We start from the raw sequence: 21,258 nt of genomic DNA, 5'->3' as shown, positions 1-21,258 counted from the left end.
AAAGAAAGTTATATTGAGTTTTTATTGGTGATTCTAATATATGTGTTTTTAACAGTTAAAGTATAATAGGTGAATTTAACATATTAAAAGAGTTCTATAGCATCTGTTCAGAAAAGATTATATACTATACAAACTATGTAAGTCATACAAAACCATTTTTCAGTGTCTTTTCAACTGAGAAGAATCCTATTCAGCACGCTTCTCCTCCTGAGGTGGTTCATACTGAGCAAGCTATGGGGCAAAGACAGAGGAATTTAGGTGAATTGTATTCTAAATTGGGTAAAATAAAACTTAGTAACAAAACGACTCAACTATTATGTTCAGTTTAGATACTGAATCAGAAAGCTGTAGTAGTAACAGTTTCTATATCTGTGCTTCTGAAACCATTCGATGACTTTCAATTTAATACAGTCAAACCTAATGAAATTCCTTTTCATGTAAACCTTAAAATTACTGGAAAACAAATTCTAATTCATGACCAATTCCAATACTGATATGCAATAATCTCTATCTTCCCAAAGATGCAGTAGATTATAGTAAGGAATTTCTTCCCCTCCACCAAGTTTACTGACATATCCCCTGAAAACTAGAGAAAAGATGGCATGTACATGGATCAGTCTAGCCAGTAGAAAGTAACTAATGTCTTAGACTTAGATGGTGCCAAAAAGTTAGCAAGCACTGGCTCACTGCGAGAATGCATACGTTCATGCTAATGTGTAGTTTCCTGCAAGAACACTAGGTTAAATTTTGGGTTCTTCCAATTATCTGTTGGGTTCGATAAGCTTATTAGACTTCGCTGTGCTTTGCTTTCTCACCTATAAAATAGGCTGTGTACCTGCTTCACTTATCTCACGGAATGGGAGAGAAAATAAAGCCCATGATGAGAAATACCTAGAGTCATGTAAAATGGATTATGTGATTCAATCTGTGATAAAACCTCAAAGACTTAGAGTTGACTAATTTAAAGTTTATGAACAAAAAATAAAGTTTATAAAAATTCTCATAGGAGTTTGAACAAAGAAAAAATTTTGGCACTATATAAAATAAAGTGCAAACATATTTAAGCAGCAGATTTGTTAATTCAGGGCCACCACATATGACCATGCAGAGTATGCACTGCACAACTCTAAAAGGTACCATTTACAAAGCAGCAAGCTAATTGAATCAACTGCTTAACAATCTCAGAGCAACCCATTAACCAGTATTCTCATCTTTATGTTGATGCAGGTTCCCAAGAACCTCCTCTTGACCACACTTTGCTTGTCCTATTTAATCTGTCTTGAGGCTTTCTAGAGTCTTCCTAAGTTTGCCTTGCAGTTAATTCAGATTGGTAGTGACCCTACTCCCTCCCCTGTGACCAGTTTTAGTGAGGCCTTGATTATACAATCATTAAAGGTGAAATGACTTTTAATATGAATTCCTTTTTAAAATTTACCTTTGTTTTCAGTTTTTTATTTTCTTCTACAATAGCTTCATATTTTTCTTTCATTTCTGCCAATTCTAGGCGAAGCAGCTCTATTTCTGGATTTTCTGGGGTAGCAGCTCCTAAGTGATGCTTTAAAAAGCTAGTTTCAGTGTTAAGAATCCACCGCTCAGAGCTGAGTCAAACCACTGCAGTAACCCAAAGTAGCATCAGCATCCCTGACCAGAGTCACCCACCCTGCCAACAAAATTTACCCAGTGGTTACCCAAAAACTCAAAGGAAAATAATTTTTTCAATAAACAAAAGTACTTCAAAGATTATTATCTGTTTGAAAAAATGAGTCTCCAAAATGAGGCCTTTTTTTTCTTTTACTTCGAGATGAAAAGGATACTCCAAAGCACTATTAGGTTTCTCTGGTTCTTCATATAAGGCTACCAACACTGCAAATCAAAAAAGCAGAAAAAAGTAACAATTAAAGTCTTAAATTTGAATGGCTGAGATTCTGTTTCTTAAGCCAATAAGTACTAACTGCCTACTGCCTGCCAAGTACATTGTTAAGACAGCCAAGGCCCCTGCTGGCAAGGACTTCACAGTACAGCACAGAGCAGGGCACTAGACAGAGCATCAAGCAGCAGTCCGGGACCATGGGTAACAGGATTGCAGCCTTGGGCTTCAGGGAGAGCATCAAGGGAGGGAAAGACCTGCGATCTAGGCGATGTATGTTTCAGATCCAACAGGAAGGCCATGGGCAAGAGAACAGTACTGAACTGAAAATTCAAGTATGGCTGCCTGGAGCTGTGAGTAATGTGGCTGGAAAGGTGGTCAGGCACCAGCCTGTGGAGGGTCATGCAAGTGTGGCTGGACTTTGATCCAAAGAACAGCAGGCATCTAAGTAAACAGTTCTAAGCAAGGAAGACACAGGATCACCCTTGACTGCTGTGTGGGATGCCAACTGGAGTGGGACAAGGATGGAGGCTAGAGAAACAATTCCAAGGCAGATGTGGTAGTCCAGTCTAAGAAGTGACCTGCACTAGAGGGACAGAGGAGTGGGCAGAAAGAAATCTGGAGAAAATCCAGGTATCAAGAGGGCTATGGTGGCCAGTGCCACGGCTCAATAGGCTAATCCTCCACCTTGCGGCGCCGGCACACCGGGTTCTAGTCCTGGTCGGGGCATCGGATTCTGTCCCGGTTGCCCCTCTTCCAGGCCAGCTCTCTGCTGTGGCCAGGGAGTGCAGTGGAGGATGGCCCAAGTACTTGGGCCCTGCAGCCCATGGGAGACCAGGAGAAGCACTTAGCTCCTGCCTTCGAATCAGTGCGGTGCGCCGGCCCCAGCATGCCAGCCTCAGCGTGCTGGCCGCAGCAGCCATTGGAGGGTGAACCAATGGCCAAAGGAAGACCTTTCTCTGTCTTTCTCACTGTCCACTCTGCCTGTCAAAAAAAAAAAAAAAAAAGAGGGCTATGGTAATTACTGGAGGAAGCCTCAAATTCAAATGTTCTTCAAGAACGAAGTTTCACACATAGCATAACAAATAACCACCAACCAGAATTTCACCAGTATTCGACATTAAAATATATACTGTGATGGTTTCATATCCAATAGCTCACATGAGTACCACCTTGCTCTTCTATTGAACAAATTCCTCCTAGAATCTACTCAGAAATCTCACTAAACCAGTTAGACTTTTTGTAAATGAAACTCTTTGAAAGATCTCATGAAACAAAACATTGAACACGCAAAAAAAAAAATGTGCCCCTAGATCCTAAGAAGTCCTGTTGTAAGCCATTTTGCGTGCTTCCCCCTTTTGTCTTTTGCAGTTTTGATAAAATATAGAGTATGAAAAAAAATCAAACAGGCAACCACTTAACCATGTAATACCTTGACGGCACTGCTGCTTAAGAAGCTGGTGTATTTGCACCCCCGCTGTCCTCTCTCCTCTCCATCAGTGTCGGCTACAGTATTCTTTAAGCCCTGTTTATTACTTCTTTCTTCATATGCTCCAGCCTGTTCTTCTTCCATTAATTCCTACTGAGCTCTACTGAACCCTGAATTTCTGAGACATGGATATTCATACTCTTACCCTTTCCTCCCCCTTCTCTCCCACCCCACTTCTTTCAGTTTCTAAATTTGTCCATGGTCCTTAAAACCTGAATAAAGAATCGAATGTAAATGTTGTTTCCTGTGCTTTTCTATAGATGAAATATACTTCCTTTTAGTAAGAGAAGGAAAACTCTTTGCCTGATTATGTTCCCCTTTTTTGCCTAGGCAGCTAGAATGTTTAGAGGTTGATATAGTGCTCAAAATAACTAAAATGCCTTCTCTTCTAAAGATCTATCATCTTTAGCCATTCTCTTTTAGTATTTTGTTATAAGCAGTTCAAATCTTCTTGGAAATAGCTGGATAAAAAACTAATTTGTATAAAGAACCTATGTTTGAAGCTGAAAATAAAACTCTAAACTAAATTATACCAGTAGACACTACACTGGTGTTACGGAGAGTGGAAATCTAAGGAGATGAAGAGTTACAGTGCAGTGGGTGTGTGCAAGGGAAAAGGCGGCTCCAGGATCTTCCACCCTCATGAAGGAAAAACCCCACGTGGCCACAAGGCTGTGCCTCTCCTGTGCAGTCAGTTACCAAATCCTATCGTCCTCTGTTTTGGCTTTCTGCCACTCACTCCACCCAGCCACTTTGGCCTCCTTGATATCCCTTATCCAAAAAGCCTGGGCCAGAGTGTTTCAGATTGTTTTTTTTTTCTGGATTTTGGAATATTTGCATATACATGAACTATCTTAGGGATGGAATCCAAGTCTAAACAGTTTATTTGTTTCATAGACCTCTTATGCATATTGCCTAAAGACAAACTGACACAGTGTTTCTAAGGGTAAATTTACACAATGTGCATTATGACTGGCACCCATTACATGGGGTCAAGCTGCTGCATTTCCCACTTGTGGTGTCATGCTGACACTATGTTTCAGATAGCAGAGCATTCTGGATTTTAAAGACGATCAACCTGTAAGACTTCCTGGAACTCAACATTTCATTCAGGTCTCTGTTCGCAAGTTACTTCTAAAGGAAAGCCTTGGTACTCGCACACTTTGACTGAGTGGCACAATCACACCCACCACCTTCGGCCCCCTAACCTTGCTAGGTTTGCATTCCTAACACTTACCACTAGTTGACACTAAGTATTTATCTACGCTGTGTCTCCCCAGCTAGGATATTACTGCATGAGGCCTGGGACATTCTTCCCCCACTACTGTATCCCCAGTGTCTAGGAGGCCTGAATAAAATGGTTAAAGAAATGAGTTTGCTGGATTTTTTGAGGGAATGACATTCCAAGCATTCACGACAGTTGCAGTGACAACACAGCACAGCCTTTCACAGAGGAATTCCTTCACATTTGCTGAAACGTATTTGCAAAGACAGGGAGACTAGTATCGAACCCAACGTGGGTAGCAAGTCAAACAGCCATCCCTGCATAGGAATTAAGAGCCCTACCATCTTCTAAGACCAGAGAGTTCTTGGCCCAGAAGCTTCCCCCAAACCCTCGTTTCTGAACACAGAGCAGTTACCAAATTATTTCTCAGACATTTCCTGTTCTTTTCCCATGGTCCTGGTCTCATCTCTGCCAGCAATTCCGTTCTACACCCTGGAAAATCCCAGCCAGTGAGCCAGGCGACACACTGCTGAGCTCAGAAGCAAGCAGACCCCTTATCACCTCTGGGACCCCTGCTGTTTGAAGCATCTCCCCCAGTAGATCCTGAACCCACGCGGGCACTGATACAGTGTAACAGTGGACTTCCAGCTTTAAGCTTGTGCACAATATAAAAATTCTGATGTGTCCTCGGGCTTCACACACTGCATTTCTACCTTCAATACGAAATCTACACACAGCAGGAACTGAATTAGACCAAGACAGCGGGGGAAGCGAGGAGTGCTGCACAGCCCTCTTTCGTATCTGGTGTTTTCCCCAGCTGCCCTGGGTCGGAGGGAAAAATGTGTCTTAAGATTCAGGGGACGGGGTGGGGGTGGGGCTGGGGGGGTCCGCAAACGCCCCGAGGCGGGAGGAACCGGCACCTACAGGTCTCCAGCAAACACGACCACTGCGGCTGCTCCAGGCACAGCGGCGGAAGTTGGAGCGACTTTGCAACAGCTGCAAGAGCTGCGCTCTCGGCGCGGGGAGAGCGGGGAGCGGGAGCCAGGCCGCCCCGCCCGCGGCGGCCGGCAGCGCCCGGCCCCGAGCCCACCTCGCTGCGACCCGGACGGGTCCCACCTGTTCGCCCTCCTTCCCCGCGCCGAGGCCCGCCGGGGGCGCAGCGCCGAGCGGCAGGGCGAGGGGCACGCGGAGCCCTATCGGAGCCCATGCTCACCCTTGGTCAGCGTGTCCAGCACCCCCGACTTCTCCAAGTACCTCCGGAACTGCTCGCGCTTCGAGTCGGCGGCCTGAGGAGACACCGCGGGTCAGGGGCCGAAGCCCAGGGGCCGGAGCAGGAAGAAGGCTCTGGGAGTCCGGCAACCCCGCCTCCACCGCGCTACCGCGGGGACCCCCCACACCTGCGCGCGCTCCCACTCCCGCCCGGCGCCGACCCGCAGCTGGCGACCGCCCACACGCCCCCAGCCACGCCGCGCCCCCCTCACTTTGTAATGGGCCATAGTGACAGCGGCAGCGGCGTCGCTGGCGCCGGAGACCGTGGCTGGCGGGCTCCGGCCGGCACTGCTCATGCGCAGCAGGGCGCACGCGACTGCGCACTGGCGAGCCACGGGCCGGGGCGGCCGGGGTGTGGCCTGTTTTCATGGCGACCGGGACGCTCTGGATCCCCAGTCGGGGGCAGAGCCGAGGGAGGCTGCGTGCGCCCGCCCCTCGGGCTGTCCGAGCAGCGCCTCTTCCGGTCGCCGCGGCGATTCGGTTGCAGAGGGAGAAGCGAGGTCTCGGGAGCTGGGGCCTAGCGTCCAGGTGCGGCCGGAGGGGGCGTGGCGCCAGGGGGCGGGGCCCTCGAGCGCGCGGGCGGGAGGGGCGGTCGTCCCGGAAGCGCGCGCACGGTGGGCGCTGGGGGATCCGTGCGTTTCCAGTGTCCGAAGGTGCGTGCTGAGGCGTGAGCGTGCTGGCTGCGGCGCCCACATCTGGGTGCGGGCCCTGGAGGGCGAGCGGCCACGTGCTCCGGCAGCTGCCGGCGCCGCGGAGCGCTCACGGGTGCTTTCGCGTGAATCCTCACAGCCTCCCTGCCGTGTGCGAGCTGCCGGTGAAGTGGCGAGGTTGGGTGACCGGTGACGATGCGGGAGGCCGGTGGGAGACAGCCACAGATGTGTGTAGTATTTTATTGTGGTTACACTTCGTACACCTGAGGTTGCAGTCCACAAAGAAACTACGCTATGGAGTCCCAGGATACACAAAATACAAAATCACCCCCCCCACACACACACACACCGTTGTCCAAAGATAGAGGATAAAGGGGCTAAAAGAAGGCGCTATGGGGATCAAGAGCAATTTCCCAAAGCCATGGGCCCCTCCCAAGTAGGAAACCTGGCTCCAAACCACGTAGCCGCGATGCTGAACGTGTGGTTTTCACCTAGTGGATTTCACACATTCTAAAGAGAGCTATAGAAAATGAAGATAAGAAAAATCCTGACCTGGCAACCCTTGGTCTTTGAATTCAGAAGTGTCCCTGCACAGATGAGTCGCAGTTGCCACAGCCCTAACAGCTGCCCCTGGCCGTTTTGTCCGTGCTCCGCCTGGGCGAGGCTACTTCGCTGATAACGTAGGGCGCACCGGGTCCAGAAGCCAGAGCTGTTCAGATCTGGAGGTCGGTGGGAAGCCGCCTCCCCGCGAGGCTGTTGGTCAAGGACACTGCAGGATTTGGAGGACAAACAGGATTGTTGCAGGGTCTGACCAACCCAGGCTCACAGGACGGCTCTCTCAAAGAGCAGGGTCCCTGTGGAACAGGAAGCAGCTGGGAGTTCCCTTGTGAGGGTGGGAAGGTGCTGGTTGTGCCCTCCAGGAACTGGCCCTCGAGGTTGCCGTTTGGAATGAGGTGACCATTTGGAGGTGACCTCCAGTTTCCACCTTCTGTGGAGGGCCCCCGCGTGGCACTGAGCCACCTCGGTTTCCAGGTGTGGTTAGCTGGCAGAGAGACACCTGCTTGGGGCAACCTCTCGGTGTAGTTGTCCAGGTCTCCAGCAACACTTGACACAGAACAGTGACCTCTGCTGCAGTGGTTCCTTTGGCTGTCTTGGCCGTCAGTTGCTCTTTTTTCCCTTAACTGGTTCCCATTAGCTGCTTTTCCAAATGTTTTATGAGGATCTTTGCTATGATTGGAGCGGATGTGTTGAAGATGACTGTAAGCAGTATGAAGTGAACGCATCTTATCAGAAAATACAGCTCCTGGTTCATCCAGAGCACATTGCTGGTCATTTACACTGTGACTGCCAGGATCTGCCTGGAATGGGGGAGATGGATTTAAACTAGGGTGCACTGCCCTGTGTGTTTGCTTTTCCGCTGAGAGATGACCAGGCGCAGGAGGGAGTCGCTTTGGCGACTTGGCAGGTGCCCTCTGATTTTGTTTGGACTGGTTTGCATGGAATTCCTTATGTTCACCCTTCCATTTAGATTGGCCCCAAAGCCCTCTTTTAATCTTTTTAAACCCTAGGTAGAAGATTTCTAGAATGCTCAAGAAAAGTGAAACCGTGGCTATGGATTGCATAAATAATAGGAATATTGTCTTTTCTGTTGGTCGTGAGACAAAACAGTCAATTATGTTTGGACAGGGCTGCCTGTGGCATTTAAATAGAGGCTGCAGGTGGAATCCATATAAAAGGTATTGTCCAATCATGAAGCTGACTTCAAGCACAGAGCGAGTGAGAACGTGTATCACGTAGGTGCACAGTAGGGCTTCTGGGAGTGGAGCTTTACTCCGTTTCCTCTGTCCCAGCTGCCAAAGCTCTGGCTCCAGGTTCCTCTGATCCCCAGACGTCTCGAATCCTACCCTTTCCGGTTCTAAGTGGGCTTTCATCCTCCGCCGCTCTTTCCCCAGAACCCTCAGCCGGTACAAAGCATGGCCCATGTAGCACAGAGATGGCGATGACACAAAGACCATCTGCAAAGCCCAGTACCTAATGAGGGAGATGGGAAAGGCCTGGTCGTAGCATGCGTTTCTGCAGCCAGGTTGTTCCGTATTGCAGATGAAGCCAGACTGCTCGTCCTCCCAGATTTCTCCAGCTGCTATGCCCAGAACAAGCATTCGGAATATGAACAGGATGGTGAGCCAGAGCTTGCTGACCATGGTGGAGTGGATGTGAACTTCCTCTAGAATACGTCCCAGGAGACTCCAGGCCCCCATGTTTATTCAGCCGCCATCTTAGCTCTGAACCCCATCAGATAGAAGGCAGGGAAATCCTTCCACTCTGAAGGGAGTACCGTTCCTTTGTTAAAGCAAACCTGTGGCCAAAGGAGAAAAAAGCATCACTATTTACATGCGCTCCTTGCTTTGCTTTTTCCCAAAATAGCAGTGATCATCCAAATAAGAATGTATTTTGGATGTCAGGAATTTTCAAATATGTATGTGTAGATATAAAGCAGTGAAAAAAGAAAATACCTGGAGAGGTGGGTGTATGCCCTCTATTAAGAATGGAGTAACGGGCTAGCCTGTGGCACAGCAGGTTAAGCCACTGCCTGCAACACCAGCATCCCACATGAGTACCAGTTCATGTCCCAGCAGCTCTGCTTCAGATCCAGCTCCCTGCCAATGAGCCTGGGAAAGTAGTAGAAGGTGACCCAGATACCTGGTGGCCCATGCACCCATATGGAAGACCTGGATGGAGTTCCCGGCTCCTGGCTTCAACCTGGCCCAGCCCCATCCTTTGTGGCCATTTGGGGAGTGAACCAGTGGATAGAAGATCTCTCTGTGTCTCTCCCTGTCTCTCTGTAGCTCCACCTTTCAAATAAATAAAAATCTTGGTGCCAGTGCTATGGCATAGCAGGTAAAGCCACTGCCTGCAGTGCTGGTACCAGTTTGAAACCCAGTTGCTCTACTTCTGATCCAGCTCTCTGCTATGGCCTAGGAAAGTTGTAGAAAATGACCCAAGTTCTTGGCCCCTACACCCGAATGGGAGACCTGAAAGAAGCTCCTGGCTCCTGGCTTCGGATTAGCATAGCTTCAGCTGTTGTGGCCATCTGGGGAGTGAACCAGTGGATTGAAGACATCTCCCTCTCCCTCTCCCTCTCCCTCTCCCTCTCCCTCTCCCTCTCCCTCTCCCTCTCCCTCTCCCTCTCCCTCTCCCTCTCCCTCTCCCTCTCCCTCTCCCTCTCCCTCTCCCTCTCCCTCTCCCTCTCCCTCTCCCTCTCCCTCTCCCTCTCCCTCTCCCTCTCCCTCTCCCTCTCCCTCTCCCTCTCCCTCTCCCTCTCCCTCTCCCTCTCCCTCTCCCTCTCCCTCTCCCTCTCCCTCTCCCTCTCCCTCTCCCTCTCCCTCTCCCTCTCCCTCTCCCTCTCCCTCTCCCTCTCCCTCTCCCTCTCCCTCTCCCTCTCCCTCTCCCTCTCCCTCTCCCTCTCCCTCTCCCTCTCCCTCTCCCTCTCCCTCTCCCTCTCCCTCTCCCTCTCCCTCTCCCTCTCCCTCTCCCTCTCCCTCTCCCTCTCCCTCTCCCTCTCCCTCTCCCTCTCCCTCTCCCTCTCCCTCTCCCTCTCCCTCTCCCTCTCCCTCTCCCTCTCCCTCTCCCTCTCCCTCTCCCTCTCCCTCTCCCTCTCCCTCTCTCCCCCTGCCTCTGCCTCTCTGTAACTCTGCCTTTCAAATAAATAAATAAATATTTTTTAAAAATCTTTAAAAAATAATTACAGGATTCTCTATCAGAATAGTCATCTTATTTAGTTGAAGTTTGTTGTCTTTTGTTTTTCAAAACACACATTTAATGAAACCAGAACAAACAGATCTGGCTCTTGGTACTAGAATTTTAAATCAACATTTAAAATTCTCATACTTTGCTATGAAAAATTCTGTAAATTTTTATCATGCTAAAATGAACTCCAAGAACTCTCAACTATTATATGGCACCAGAATGTCATTAGATATTACGTGAAATAAACTAATCATTGCTGTGGTATTGTAGAAATTTCCATTGTAACAATGTTTGACCTGCTTAATTTCTTTTTGAAGGGAACACTGAGGCAAATTATGCTTTAGTGCTTGCATCCATATTCAGATTGACATCCTAGGCGATCTCACAACTGTACCCCAAAGGAAAGATAAAAAGAGTGAATGTCTGCACTCACTTTCATTTAAAAGACTCATACATGCCATATATCCCTATAAAAGGGGAAATGTTACACAAATACTAGGGTACGATAGACACAAGATATATTCAACACAAAAATCCTGTGAGGTAGCTATACTGTTTCCCAGGTTTACAGATGAGGAGACTGAGGCTCGCCTTACTTTTACCCAAGGCCACGCAGCCGGAGCTGCCCCTAAAAGTCTGGATCAAGTGTAGCTCTAGAGTCGGCTCTTGGTTTATTATGCTGTTAGTTTTCCTGCGAGCAAACTTGAAATTGGCATAAAAAGTTATCTGTTTTTTCTTAAAAGTTTATTTAAATGTAGGAGTGTCAAATACTGATAGTTTTGGCTTTCTAACTGGCTTTAGAGTCTTTACTTCCTTTTTTAAAACCTTGTACAGGGCCTGGCACTGTGGCACAGTGGGTAAAGCTACTGCCTACATCCCATATGGGTGCCAGTTCAAGTCCCGGCTGCTCCACTTCTGATCCAGCTCTCTGCTATGGCCTGGGAAAGCGGTGGAAGATGGCCCAAGTCCCTGGGCCCCTGCACCCGCATGGGAGACCTGGAAGAAGCTCCTGGCTCCTGACTTTGGATCGGCACAGCTCCGGCCATTGCAGCCATCTAGGGAGTGAAACAGCAGATGGAAGACCTCTCTCTCTCTCCATCTTTGCCTCTCTGTAACTCTTCCTTTCAAATAAATACATAATTTTTTTAAAAAAGGAAAAGTTTACTAAAACAGTAAAAAAAGGACAAATTTGTACAAAAGTAATAAAGTACATGTGATTCTTAAAAACAAACTTTGTACAGTTCACAAGACTTGCAAAAGCACCGTACATCCAAAATTCCTGAAACAGGGAAAGTTTCTGTTAACTTTATGATCTTAATAATCACATACTATGACCCAACAGTGCAAAACACTCCAACATGTAAGCAAGGATATTACTCATGTCTCTAATAGTCATAAATTGAAAACATCCAAAATAATTATCAACACAAGAAGGACTGACTAAATAATGGTGCATTCCCACTGTGCAACCAGTGCATGAGTATAGACTAATACAGAAAAGCATTTGACATACTGTTTCAGTGAAATTCAGGTTATAAAGTAGTAAGATCCATTGTTATAAATGTATTCATGGGTAGGGATACATACCAAACTAGAAGGTTATTCAGCAAAATAGTAACTGATTATCTCTGGATAGTGGGATTATCATTGACTTAATCTTTTATAATTTTAATTTTTTTTTTTTTTTTTGACAGGCAGAGTGGACAGTGAGAGAGAGAGACAGAGAGAGAAAGGTCTTCCTTTTTGCCGTTGGTTCACCCTCCAATGGCCGCCGCTGCAGCCGGCGCACCGCGCTGATCCTGGCAGGAGCCAGGAGCCAGGTGCTTTTCCTGGTCTCCCATGGGGTGCAGGGCCCAAGCACCTGGGCCATCCTCCACTGCACTCCCTGGCCATAGCAGAGAGCTGGCCTGGAAGAGGGGCAACCGGGACAGAATCCGGCGCCCCAACCGGGACTAGAACCCGGTGTGCCGGCGCCGCAAGGTGGAGGATTAGCCTATTGAGCCACGGCGCCGGCTCTATAATTTTAATTTTTCATAAATACCTTTATTATCACAAAAATAAATCAAGGATTTTTTGCTTCAAGGATAAGAGCACAGTGTGTCCTAAAAGAAGGAGCGGTATTATTTAGCCACAAATGAAAGGTTCCATAGCTAAGGGCATGAAAACTAGCATACATAAATTCAGTACTATAGAATCCAAAGGTTTCAGGCATCTCTTCCAGAATTAGCTAAGACAGAAATTGACACAGACCTTCTTGAGTGTAGGTAAGCCTGAGCAGCAGTCATGCCTGGAAGTTGGACCACGTCCTCTGAATTTGTCCCTTGGCACTGCAGAGCAGATTCAGTGCAAGGCAGTGCAGTGAGTCAGCCGATAACTGAAATCCATTCCCCTTTCTGCTCGTTGTTGCCTCTAAAACAGCACTGTCCAATAGAACTTCCTGCCACAGTGGAGATAATTCTCATGCTATCCAGTAAGGTAGCCACTAGCTACATGTAGCTATTAAACACTGGCCATAGGACTTGCTTATCACAGCAACTAAAATGTTTATTTTAATAGAAGCTTAAAGAGCTGCATGTGCCTAGTGGCTAACTTATTGGACATCACAGATGAAGAATGTTTCCAGTATTCCTAATAACATTGTAATAAATCAAGAGATGTCAATTTAAAGCACCAGGAGGGATGAGTGTGTGTGTGTGTGTGTGTGTGTGTGTGTGTGTGTGTGTGTGTGTTTGGTGTAATTGGTGTGACTGGGGACATCCAATAAAATGTAACTGTTTTTGGTAATGTGAAACATGTTTCCAGTATGAAAACACCTTTGTTATTAAACAACTTCTTAATCATCAGCCCTAATTAGTGGGTCATGTCCAATTTCATTATCAGATAAATCCTGTTTCTCTGTCACATTTTCTGTTTGTAACTCAGTGTTACACGGGAGATCGGATGGAGTTCTGAGCTTATGGCTTTGGCCTGGTCTAACCCTGGCTGTTGTGGGCATTTGGGAAGTAAGCATCCATTCCAGTGGATGGAAGATAGTCTCTCTCTCTCACTGTACCTTTCAAGTAGATGAAAATAAACATTTAAAAAAGTTTCATATTAAATGTAAGCATTTTATATACATGTTTATTACTATAGTCCATAAATTACATATGTGAAACATAAATTAATAAACTTGAAAACTATTCAACCTTAGAGAAATATAAATTTAAATGTATTATATTTTAACTATAAAAATACAAAAATTTCAAGATTTACAATCCCATCTTTTGACAAAGTAGGAGGAAATTTACTATACTATAGGTATAAAATATAACTAGATACATCTACTTACAAGGCAGTTTAAATATACAAAGTTAACATAGCATTTCTGCTTCTGGATGTAAGAAAAATTCATTCATTCAGCAAACCTACCCAAAAACATACTGCATGTATTAAGATGTTCACATAGCACTCTTGGTAATTGAAAAAAAATCAGCAATAACTTAAATGTCCAGTAGAGGAAGTGTTAACCATAGTACATCTATATAATCCAGCAATTCAGAGGAAAAATGATTTTTATACATTAACACAGAAAGACCTGTAAGTCATATTACAAAACAATTATAAAACAGTACATGCATTTATTTATTTTGTTAAAAACCTACATTTTATCTGTCTAAATTTGATTAGCACAAAGAAATGAACACAGACTTTTCTTGTTGAGGTAAATCTGGGAAGCCAATCCCGCTTGAGAGTTATAGCGTGTACACCTTCAGTCTGTTCTCTAAGTGCATTTGTTCCTTCGCAGGTGAAGAGCAGATGCAGTGCAGTTAATGCGGTGACTGAGTCAGCCCTCAACTAAAATTTCTTTCTCTTTCTGCTTATCATAGATAGAAGAAAGTCTGTAAGGGTATACACCAAAGTGTTGACAACGATCATCACTGGGAAAAAAGAGCCGGTTTGGGGTAGGAAGGTAAAAGGAGCATTTATCTTCTAAATTCCTATTTGAGTCTTTGTTTAAGCAAACACATAGTCATATTCTCAGACTCATGCTTAAATTCTCCTGGCAAGGGGCCGGCGCCGTGGCTCACTTGGTTAATCCTCCGCCTCTGGCGCCGGCATCCCATATGGGCTCCGGGTTCTAGTCTCGGTTGCTCCTCTTCCAATCCAGCTCTCTTCTGTGGCCCCGGGGTGACAGTGGAGGATGGCCCAGGTGCTTGGGCCCCTGCACCCACGTGGGAGACCAGGAGGAAGCACCTGGCTCCTGGCTTCAGATCAGTGTAGCTCTGGCCATAGTGGCCATTTGGGGGGTGAACCAATGGAAAAAGGAAGACCTTTCTCTCTGTCTCTGAATCTCACTATCTATATATCTACCTGTCAAATAAATTAAAAAAAAAAAATTCCTGGCAAATCCCAGATCAGTTTTTCTCAACATGCTAGAGTACTGACTATTCTCACTCTACCTAATTAAGTGTTATGTGCTCCTTTCAGAATTCAGTAACACATTTAAATATTTAACAAATAAAACATATTGATGATGTAAGAAGAAAAATCTATATTTCCTGTGTTCAGGTGACTGACAACTACCATTTTAGAAAACAGAAAAATCAGCGGTCCAGGTTTTGTATGGGTAAAAGGAATTAGGTTTCTCAGCCTATAGATGTGACATTCCTACCTTGTGTAAATAGATTCTTTCCACTGCAAGGAGAGCCACTAGCCACATGAAGAGTGAGAAGCGTATGACCAATGAGAATTCAGAGAGCCAGTTCCAGCTTCCTTGGGAACTCAGACATAATACTAGAATCTTGAACTAGCATCCCAGAGAGCGCCACGTCTTCAGTAAGGTTTTGCTTCCACTCATGGCGCAGCCCCAGAGAGGCTTGTTTCACTACTCCTAGGATGCTCCAACCTCCTTCAATATTTGGCACATATATGGGCTTTCCAGCCATGTCTCTTAGGTTGAAATTCTTCCCCCTTCAGACAGACAATCGATTTTTTTTTTTTTTTTTGACAGGCAGAGTGGACAGTGAGAGAGAGAGACAGAGAGAGAAAGGTCTTCCTTTGCCGTTGGTTCACCCTCTAATGGCCGCCGCGGCCAGCGCGCTGCGGCCACCACGCTGATCCAAAGGCAGGAGCCAGGTACTTTTCCTGGTCTCCCATGGGGTGCAGGGCCCAAGTTCTTGGGCCTTCCTCCACTGCACTCCCTGGCCACAGCAGAGAGCTGGCCTGGAAGAGGGGCAACTGGGACAGAATCTGGTGCCCCGACCGGGACTAGAACCCGGTGTGCTGGCGCCACAAGGCGGAGGATTAGCCTAGTGAGCCGCGGCGCTGGCCCAGACAATCAATTTTTAAAAAGCGTTTCAGAGCCGGCGCCGTGGCTCAATAGGCTAATCCTCCACCTTGCGGCGCCGGCACACCGGGTTCTAGTCCCGGTCGGGGCGCCGGATTCTGTCCCGGTTGCCCCTCTTCCAGGCCAGCTCTCTGCTATGGCCAGGGAGTGCAGTGGAGGATGGCCCAAGTGCTTGGGCCCTGCACCCCATGGGAGACCAGGAGAAGTACCTGGCTCCTGCCATCAGATCAGTTTGGTGCGCCGGCCGCGGCGGCCATTGGAGGGTGAACCAACGGCAAAAGAAGACCTTTCTCTCTCTGTCTCTCTCTCTCACTGTCCACTCTGCCTGTCAAAAAAAAAAAAAAAAGAAAAAGAAAAAGAAAAAGCGTTTCATGTCGGGCCGGCGCCGCGGCTCACTAGGCTAATCCTCCGCCTAGCGGCACCGGCACACCGGGTTCTAGTCCCGGTTGGGGCGCTGGATTCTGTCCCGGTTGCCCCTCTTCCAGGCCAGCCCTCTGCTGTGGCCAGGGAGTGCAGTGGAGGATGGCCCAGGTGCTTGGGCCCTGCACCCCATGGGAGACCAGGAAAAGCACCTGGCTCCTGGCTCCTGCCATCGGATCAGCGCGGTGCGCCGGCCGCAGCGCGCCGGCCACGGCGGCCATTGGAGGGTGAACCAACGGCAAAGGAAGACCTTTCTCTCTCTGTCTCTCTCTCTCACTGTCCACTCTGCCTGTCAAAAAATTTAAAAAAAAAAAAAGCGTTTCATGTCTAAGTTACAGACTAATTAATACCTACTTTTCAGGTTTGTTAAGAAGATGCACAATAATATCTGTACAGACCCAGAACAGCAGTGATCCACTTAAAGAGCAATCTACTTAAACATGGTTATCAAGAGTCTGACACAGGTATGCAAAGTTTTTATTGTCAGCATAGTACATTATTCATGGGTGCTGTCCAGCCATCTCCAAGGACAGCGACTTTCCCTTGGAGGACGCAAGCATGTCGGGTGCCCGAGGAAGGCTCAGCTCATGCCTTCCCTGCTTTTCTGTCTTCCCCTTCCTCCCTTTGCATCAGAAGCCCCTGCCTGCCATCCGAAGTGTCCCTTGTAAGCAGTCCTTGCGACGGACGGGTGCTGCTTTCGTCCTCCTTATACAATCGTTGGCACGGCTGGGACTTCTGTGTCTTCACAAGAGTTTCCACTCTCCCCACCACCACCAGCAAGATGGTAGCTTCATTAATTGGCTTATACTAGGGGTAGGTCAGTTTGCTGGGGATAAGAAAAGGTTGAAAACCACAGCAAACAAGACACAGGCTAAATAAGCAGCAATTGCTATCCAAAACCTTGGGTCTTTCAGCAGTGCCTTATCAAAGCAGCTGAACACAGTGTAACCTATGGACATTCCAGCAAATCCGCCTGCTATGTGCGCCGCAAAGGACACCTTTGGAGAAAAGATAAGAAAGGAGGGGGGATAGAAGTAAGTGAAGAAAATATGCATGACATATTTCACTTGCACCTCTCCTACTCAAAACACAAACTCTGTCACAGTCGAACAAAAATTTAAGCCTAGAGAACTGACACTGGCATTGTGATGTAATAGGTTAAGCCTCTGCCTGTGACGCCAGCATCTCATATGAGCATGGGTTCAAGACCCGGCTGCCCCACTTCTGATCCAGCTCCCTGTGAATGCACCTGGGAAAGCAGCAGAAGATGGCCCAAGTGCTTGGGCCCCTGCACCCATGTGGGAGACCTGAATGAAGCTCCTGGCTCCTGGCTTCAGCCTGGCCCATCCCTGGCTGTTGCAGCCATTTGAGGAGTGAACCAGTAGATGGAAGATCTCTCTCTCTCTCTATCACTGTAATTCTACCTTTCAAATAAATAAAATACTTTTTTTAAAAAGCCAAAACTAAAACACAAGTGATAACATATAATTATTCAAACAAAAACTACCAAATTAAAAGATGAATCCTAGTGAGACTGAAAGCATCAATCTTCTTTATGTTATACATTCAATGGGCTGAAATTTTCATCACTAGTCTGCAGCCTGCTCTTTTTCCTCTGTGAAAGGGAAATCCTTTCTCTCCTTTGGAATAGTCCCAGTAGGGTAGGGCCAGTGGGGTGGAGCCCAGTGGCCAGGGAGAAGGAGAGGTAAGTGAGGACAGTTCCCAAGTCTATTTTCCTTAGGAATTTTCTTAACTTACAAATGGAAATTTGACCTCAATCACAGAGTTATAACCCCTACTTTTTGATGGGCAATCACTTTTTATTTTTAGAAAAGGAAAGACTGAACTCACCGGAGACCCATTTGCAGGGACAAAGAACCTTCTGTAGAGAGCAAATCCCATGTCCGATACAACTAGAAGGAAAAACACCTTGATGAAGCCCAAGGGTCTCCATAACAGTGCACCAAAGGTCTTTGGTTCCCCCCAAATAATAATATAGTAATAGTAATAGAAGTTATTGAGACTCTGCTGGGTGCTGTCCAAAGGGCTCGTGAATCCTCACAACCACCTCTTGAGTAGGTGCTATCATCACCCCACTTTACAGACTTAGTCATTCATCACTGACATCCGCTGTGTGCCAGGCACCACTCCAGGCAGTAGATGTCCAGCATGGCAGAGACCAAACTGCCCTGCCTCATGGCGCTAACGGTCTCATGGCAGGAGGCAGACAGGTCAAGTACAGCGCGTCACATGGCACTAAGTGCTCTGGAGCAAATACAAAGAGGGGAAGGAGTGTTGAGGATGCCAGGAGTAAGAAGAGGGGCAGGGAAGGTCCCTCCAGGCACGTGACATGGGATGCAGAGAAGGGACCGGGCCTCGCTGATGTTAGAAGCAGGAGTCTTCCAGGAAGAAGAGCAAGCACAAAGCCCAAAGACAGGAGTGTGCTTGGTGTGTGAGAGGATTCCAAAGCAGCTGAGCAGGCGGATCCATGGTCTTCAAAGCAGTATCAGCATCACCTAAGAATTAGCAGAAATGGAAATTTCCAGACCCTCCCTAGACCTGTGACCCAGGAACTCTGAAGATGGAGCTCAACATTCTGCATTTCAACAAGACCTCCAAGTGATTCTCAACTAGGGTTAGGGATAAAGCAGCAAGCGATGAGGCCAGAGACATAGCAGAGGACAGATCCTGTGAAATAGACTATAAGGGAGCAAGAACAAGAGCATGGAAACCAGCTGGAAGATTGCTCTGATTGTAGCTCTCTACGTGAGTGCCAACGGTTCCATTTTATACGTAAAGACTGCTCCGCTTGGCTGGCGCTGTGGCACAGCGGGTTAAGCTGCGGCCTACAATGCCAGCATCCTATATGGGCGCCAGTTCGAGTCCTGGCTGCCCCACTGCTAATGTGCCTAGGAAAGCAGCAGGGGTGGCCCAAGTCCCTGGGCCCCTGCACCTACATGGGAGACCTGGAAGAAACTCCTGACTCTTGGCTTCAGCCTGGCACAGCCCTAGCTGGTGCAGCCATCTAGGGGAGTGAGCCAGAGGATGGAAGATCTCTCCCTCTCCCTCTCCCTCTCCCTCTCCCCCTCCCCCTCCCCTCCCCCTCCCCCTCCCGCTCTCTCTCTCTTTGTTACTCTACCTTTCAAAAAGAAAAAAAAAAAAAAAAAAAAAAGAGTGCTCCACTCTCATGCACCGCACTGAGGCACTGACTAATCACCATCAGGCGTTAGATAGGCCAGGAAAGGAAACACGCCCACATTCTGTGGGCCTCTCTCAGCTCTCGCTGCAGAAGGAGCTTCCAGGTCTCCCTGCCTCGGCCTACAAGAATTCTGCCCTCTGTGTGCCATGCTAGGAAATTTCTCTTTCACACTCTACGGCCACCCTCAACTCCCTGTGCTCTGCTAACTGAGCCACTGCGTCCCGTGAGGTACTGAGACCTAGTCCTTGCCTTTGGGGAAATGGCCGCAGGGACCATGTGTTCTGGCCATGTCCCCTTTCAATACTGTATTGACGCTGAAGTCACTGCACAGAAATTGAGGTTGAGCAAGTATTCAATATTAATTTAATTGTACATGACTCTCCCACGCAGTGCTGGACAAATGAAGCTCTATCACACTTGCAGGCATTGGCATTTCTGGATGCAGCCTGAAAAACACAGGGCTACAAGAACATAACAAAAATTCTGCTCCAGAGAACAGGGCAGACTTAACTGGAAACAGTTGCTTTTGGTCTAGAAGTCCACAGTAGGAGTCCCCCTCTCCTACACTGTAGCCATCAAAATGTCAATGTCTTGTTTATCCCACTAGGGAGCTGCCTCTCATCTCTGCACGTCTTTCCTCAGGGGGGAGTTGCTCCTGGGTTGCTACAACCTCTAAACTGGGACTTTTTTTTTCCCACCTAAAATGAAGCCCTTATTGCAATAAACCAAGTCATTGTCCCCGTTAAAAATTCAGTACTCACTTTAAGAGTCACCTTTATATGGATTTTTTTTTAAGGATGAAAATGTGACATTCCCGTAACTTTTCTCAAAAGGAAACTCAGTTGCTTAGTTGGAAAACACATCCCACAACTAATGCTTGATGAAGAAAGGGTCCTAAGCCCAACTGTCCTTCACATAAAGAATAATATTGAAGAAAAGACATTCACTATTTAAAGCGAAACAAGGGGCAGGTGTTTAGCCTAGCCCTTAAGACAACTGCACCCCACATCAGAGGACCTGGGTTCAACACCCAGCTCTGGCTCCTCACTCCAGCAGGGATCGTGATGGCTAAAGTGATTGGGCTCCTGCCACCTATATGGGAGACCTGGATTGAGCTTCTGGCTCCCAGGTTTGGCCCAGCCTAATCTTGGCCATTGTGGACATTTGGGAAGAGAATTAGTAGATGAGATCTCCCTCTCCCTCTCCCTCTCTCCCTCCCTCTCAAATAAATAAACAAAGCAATACTGTATATGTTTCCAAGAAAATGGGTTCCAAATAAAAATATATTGGTATTCCTTGATTTGTATTTTATGAACCTAGTGTTGCAACTCTTCTCATTTTCAATCCCAGGGAAACCAGACCAAAGAACTGTTAGAAATAGCATGTGCCAGGAGCTGGGAGGGTTCCCATGAGCATATCCTGTGCACTCACCAAGAAGTCTGTAGGCTAACTGTGAACAGGCACCATCGAGTGCCGTCAGTACTTGCTGAGGAATGGCGTCACACTACATAAACTGCCTGTCCTGCAGCACTGAACAGTATTAAAAGACGTCTGTTGAGCCCATTTTCTTATTAATGGCATGAGGTGTATTTTACAAAGGTCACTGATAATCACCTAAAAGAAGTAGATTGACTGAAGACCCGGGTAACTTGGGGAATAACGCTGGCTCCTTCGTTGGTTCTGGCTGTGACTCCTAACAACTTGGGTGGGGGGTCTGCTCCTACAGCGGCTCTGCTAGACCCCAGATTCTCCCCCTCCTTTCTCTGCTGGCAATGTCCCGCTTGCTCTCTGGGTAACATGTAGAGAGAAGTATGCACAGTTCAGTATAAACAGGTAAATAATTTTATCTCCAAGTGAAATCATTGCTGTTTTTACCAATAGTTCAACACCTAAATGTAGTCTGTCCCATAGAGGTAGTGACCCTTGGTCCCATAATGTGGATGATTGAACTCTTGATGCCAATTAGCAGAATAATTTTTTCTTACTTTGAACAGTCAAAAGCCTAAGCTTTATCCAGTGTCACTTCTGCCTTGGCTTCGAAGTCTGACCTCAGGGCCCACCCAGGG

General features: G+C 47.2%; 3 protein-coding genes and 1 long non-coding RNA gene across 12 annotated transcripts in view; 1 reads left to right on the top strand and 3 right to left on the bottom strand.

Annotated features, from left to right (window-relative positions):
* Positions 1 to 21,258, top strand: part of LOC138850675 (uncharacterized) — a 60,318-nt gene that overhangs the window by 4,228 nt on the left and 34,832 nt on the right. For 3 of the 6 annotated variants that reach the window (XR_016237399.1, XR_016237397.1, XR_016237400.1), the window contains exons 1-3: positions 6,253 to 6,378; positions 11,082 to 14,196; positions 16,355 to 16,457. This is a non-coding gene — a long non-coding RNA (uncharacterized LOC138850675). Of the gene's footprint in view, positions 1 to 6,252; positions 6,379 to 11,081; positions 14,197 to 16,354; positions 16,481 to 17,150; positions 17,463 to 21,258 lie in introns of those variants that run through there. The other 3 variants (XR_016237398.1, XR_016237396.1, XR_016237401.1) reach the window with 3 other exon arrangements.
* On the bottom strand, positions 9 to 6,338 carry MYCBP (MYC binding protein). Its single transcript, XM_002715204.6, has 5 exons — positions 6,063 to 6,338; positions 5,795 to 5,867; positions 1,815 to 1,863; positions 1,436 to 1,565; positions 9 to 231 (listed from the first exon to the last, which is right to left on the bottom strand). Exons 1-5 carry the CDS (start codon positions 6,144 to 6,146, stop codon positions 187 to 189), a joined length of 381 nt encoding a protein of 126 aa, XP_002715250.2. The 5' UTR covers positions 6,147 to 6,338; the 3' UTR covers positions 9 to 186.
* Positions 6,471 to 9,632, bottom strand: GJA9 (gap junction protein alpha 9). Its single transcript, XM_002715203.6, has one exon. It carries the CDS (start codon positions 8,756 to 8,758, stop codon positions 7,214 to 7,216), a length of 1,545 nt encoding a protein of 514 aa, XP_002715249.1. The 5' UTR covers positions 8,759 to 9,632; the 3' UTR covers positions 6,471 to 7,213.
* RHBDL2 (rhomboid like 2) overlaps positions 16,453 to 21,258 on the bottom strand; it is a 52,680-nt gene continuing 47,874 nt past the window's right edge. For 3 of the 4 annotated variants that reach the window (XM_089337439.1, XM_002715202.6, XM_008265525.5), the window contains 2 exons: positions 17,845 to 17,906; positions 16,453 to 16,991 (listed from right to left, as the gene is read on the bottom strand). In XM_089337439.1, coding sequence (XP_089193565.1) covers positions 16,812 to 16,991; positions 17,845 to 17,906 — 242 coding nt within the window. In that variant the 3' untranslated portion in view covers positions 16,453 to 16,811. Of the gene's footprint in view, positions 16,992 to 17,844; positions 17,907 to 17,927; positions 18,510 to 21,258 lie in introns of those variants that run through there. The other variant, XM_089337438.1, reaches the window with a different exon arrangement.

This window comes from Oryctolagus cuniculus, chromosome 7, assembly GCF_051225735.1.
Source record: "Oryctolagus cuniculus isolate XC-2025 breed Fujian yellow rabbit chromosome 7, ASM5122573v1, whole genome shotgun sequence".
Lineage (NCBI taxonomy): Eukaryota > Metazoa > Chordata > Mammalia > Lagomorpha > Leporidae > Oryctolagus > Oryctolagus cuniculus.
Note: the sequence above shows the minus strand (reverse complement) of the source record. Positions and strands in the feature narration are given on the sequence as shown.

What these genes read in the sequence shown, in the direction of transcription:
- MYCBP (XM_002715204.6), bottom strand. Translation starts at nt 6,146, where the DNA reads ATGAGCAGTGCCGGCCGGAGCCCGCCAGCCACGGTCTCCGGCGCCAGC. An exon ending in TCACTATGGCCCATTACAAA is followed by an intron (nt 5,868 to 6,062) that starts GTGAGGGGGGCG and finishes GTGTCTCCTCAG; the next exon opens with GCCGCCGACTCGAAGCGCGA. An exon ending in AAACCTAATAGTGCTTTGGA is followed by an intron (nt 1,566 to 1,814) that starts GTATCCTTTTCA and finishes CACTGAAACTAG; the next exon opens with CTTTTTAAAGCATCACTTAG.
- GJA9 (XM_002715203.6), bottom strand. Translation starts at nt 8,758, where the DNA reads ATGGGGGCCTGGAGTCTCCTGGGACGTATTCTAGAGGAAGTTCACATC.